Consider the following 3,024-nt stretch of genomic DNA (forward strand, 5'->3'; position numbering starts at 1 on the left):
GTGTGCGCAAGCAGAAAGAGGTCTTGTTGGGACGCAATGAGGCGAACGGCGCGGCCCACGAGTGAGTTGATTTGGCCACTCAACCAGCCACTCGATCGCCACTCAGCCACATACGCGCACTTTATGCTTGCAAATTTTATTTATGCTACTCGCTGGACGCTTCGGAGCTCGTGGCGATTTGCGAACCGTCATGCGGAATAATGCGACCACACAACCGGCACACATATCGCGCCGCGCACAGTCTCGATGCTCCCAAAAAACGCATTAGTCTGATTTTCCGTAATTATCAATTGTATCCAACTTTGAAACTGTTTAATTTGATTTCAAATCTTTGTCTTGAAAATTACCGTTTATAATATTATAATGAGACAACGATTTATATGTACCAATTATAATGATCAATTATCCATTTTTTTTTTTTTTATAAACACAATTTAATCTACAAATTTTTTTAAGTATTTGTTTAATAGCATTTTGATATTAATCTTTACAGAGAGAATGTCATGCAAATTTTATGTTAAAATCATTTTTACGAGTCAGTCACTTATTCCAATTGAATAATTGGGAAAATTTTTGTTGATTAAATGAACGACGATCCTTCGCAAACGTAGTAAGTTGCTGCTGTGCAAGGTAGATCAAACCAAGCATTTTGCCTGTGAAATATCAATGGCATCAATTTAATGGATATAATATTGTTTTGATAAAAAAAAATTAATAAAAAAAATCAGTGCAATGATTTAACTCACCATATAATACCACATCGCTCACTAGGGTATTGCGCAGGCTCTCTTGGTGCCCATGACTTGTAAGTTGAATTTGCACCATTGGCCCAGTGGTCATAAAAAGTTTCGTTTATGCAGTTGAGTGACATCCACACATAGTTTCCTTGAAGACCTTTGGGTGAAAGCTTCATTATTAAATTAAAATAAAATCAAAATTTTATTATTCTTACCTGCTGCAGCGACGAGTGCACGGACGCAAGCATCTTCCTCTGGAGTTTCCAAGCTGACAAGTTGCATTCCAAACTTATCACATTCGTCTCTAGCGCCTTGCCATGTTTTCTATTTCTTTATTTGTTACCGTTTTGTATTATATGTATTTAATAATTCTAAAATACTATATCTTTAGTCAGCATGTAAGTTGAACTCGCTGTGGAATTTTAGGCAAAAGAAGTAAAAGGAAATGAAAACTGTTGGGTAATTACTTGCTGGACAACTCTTGGATGTCGTGTTTATGGTGGTAGAATTCTCGCAGGCAAAATAGCTGAGGTCGGTGCATCTCTTGTTTTGCCACTTTCCATTTCTAAAACACTAAAAGTAAAGAAAGGAGTCAAAATATTAAGCCCCTTTTACATACACCATTTGAACACAGTATTCCTGCGCGCCTCCTCCAGGAAAGTCCTGGTCCCATGAAGTGAATCCTGGATCTTGATCATTGGTCCACTGAAAGCTCGTTTTCCTGATTGCGTTCAAGCCAATCCAGAATCTGTCTCCAATCCTGCCTTGATAGTGCAACATGATTTTTTGATGCAACGTATTTGTGCTCAGAAATACTTTGATTTCGCACATATTCCAAAAAACACTGCTCTTCTGCCTGTGTTTCAAGGTTGACCAAATCCTTCCCCATCCTGTTGCAATCAAGCCTTGCACTTTCCCACGTGGTCTATTTTTTATATGATAATTGATAATTTATAGCTAGTTTTCCAACTTATGTTATTGAATTACCAAAGATTTAGAAATTGTGTATGCTGAAAAAGAAAGTTAAAGAAGAAAAAAATGTTTAAAAATATTTTACCACCACTCGCACAAGTAGGTGGAGTTGTGGTTGTGGTTGTTGTGGTGGTAGTTGAGGTTGACGTTGTGGAAGAACTGGAAAATGTGGTAGTTGAAACTCCTGGGGAAGTAGCGCCAGCAACCAGATTATTTGAAGAAGAACTCCCAGTGGTCACTCCTCCCGTTATTGGCCCAGAAGATGTTCCGATGTTACTTTGAATCCCATTTACTGCCGAGGAAGTTTGTCCCGGACTTCCCAATAGAATCTGTGAGTTAACTGCAGCAGTCGCGGTGTTCAATAAACTATCTATCAGTGATGTGGCTAATGGAGAATATTCCTGTCCGGCAGGTAATGTAGCTGTAGATGCTCCATTAGAACTCGCTGCAAAGTTCTGATTTGTGACAGATTGTGAGCTGGAGCTATTGGTATCTATCATAGACTTGACTGAACCATTGTCTGTGGTGCTTGTAAAACTGATTGATTCTGATGACGAGCTATTTGCTACAAATTTTAATAATAATTTTTATTGATCAATAGAAAACAGAAATTTTACCATCAGCGCTTAGATATTATTGGAAATTTTAGGTAATCAATTTTTTGTTCATTTAGTAAGGTGCAGCTTACGGATTTTGGGTGCTGCCTAATATATCGGTGCTAGATTGCTCATTTGGTATATTAGTTCCTGTTTCAAAATTTCCACCACTTGATATAGTTTTTGATTGCACAGTTATTGATATTGATGCTTCTAGATTACTCTGGTTGCTTGGTTTCATCGATTTTGATGTTACGGGATCACAAGAGTGTCGTCCACAACATTTTATAATTCTTGATCTCCAACTTTTTAAATGAATTCTATATGCGAAAATGGAGTTTGTAAGAACCATCTTTGTTTTTGGAGCACCATCGGAAGACGCCAGTACAATGGTATCTGACATTTCTAAAATAGTAATAACAAAAACAATTTAATTGGGCAGCTTTTACCCTTTTGCTGAAGACCGTTTAAATTTTCAACCAAAGCCAATAACGTGCTCAGCCTGATGAAACAAATCTGTAAGAATTTCATATAATCTCATGAGAATAAAAATTTAATTCAATTTTTTTACCCACACGGTTGGCTGTAGCAGCATTTTGCTGCTGCTGGCTCTGGCTTCTCTGTATTGGGATTTTTGGCGTATATTTGTTATTTGTCAAAATTCAAGCGTGGATTCCCACCAGAAGTCAAATAAAACGTCACAAGGTCGTGCGGTTATA

The 3,024-nt window shown here is 37.5% G+C and overlaps 1 protein-coding gene across 1 annotated transcript; it reads right to left on the bottom strand.

Annotated features, from left to right (window-relative positions):
• Positions 1 to 535: 535 nt before the first annotated feature.
• On the bottom strand, positions 536 to 2,269 carry LOC132197735 (macrophage mannose receptor 1-like). Its single transcript, XM_059621244.1, has 9 exons — positions 1,795 to 2,269; positions 1,725 to 1,747; positions 1,554 to 1,662; positions 1,357 to 1,501; positions 1,205 to 1,302; positions 1,118 to 1,149; positions 953 to 1,067; positions 747 to 894; positions 536 to 653 (listed from the first exon to the last, which is right to left on the bottom strand). The coding sequence occupies exons 1-7, from the start codon at positions 2,207 to 2,209 to the stop codon at positions 1,062 to 1,064; spliced, it is 828 nt and encodes a 275-aa protein (XP_059477227.1). The 5' UTR covers positions 2,210 to 2,269; the 3' UTR covers positions 536 to 653; positions 747 to 894; positions 953 to 1,061.
• Between the last annotated feature and the right edge of the window lie 755 nt (positions 2,270 to 3,024).

The sequence above is a fragment of the Neocloeon triangulifer genome, unplaced genomic scaffold (assembly GCF_031216515.1).
Source record: "Neocloeon triangulifer isolate White Clay Creek 2 clone unplaced genomic scaffold, ASM3121651v1 ptg000012l, whole genome shotgun sequence".
Lineage (NCBI taxonomy): Eukaryota > Metazoa > Arthropoda > Insecta > Ephemeroptera > Baetidae > Neocloeon > Neocloeon triangulifer.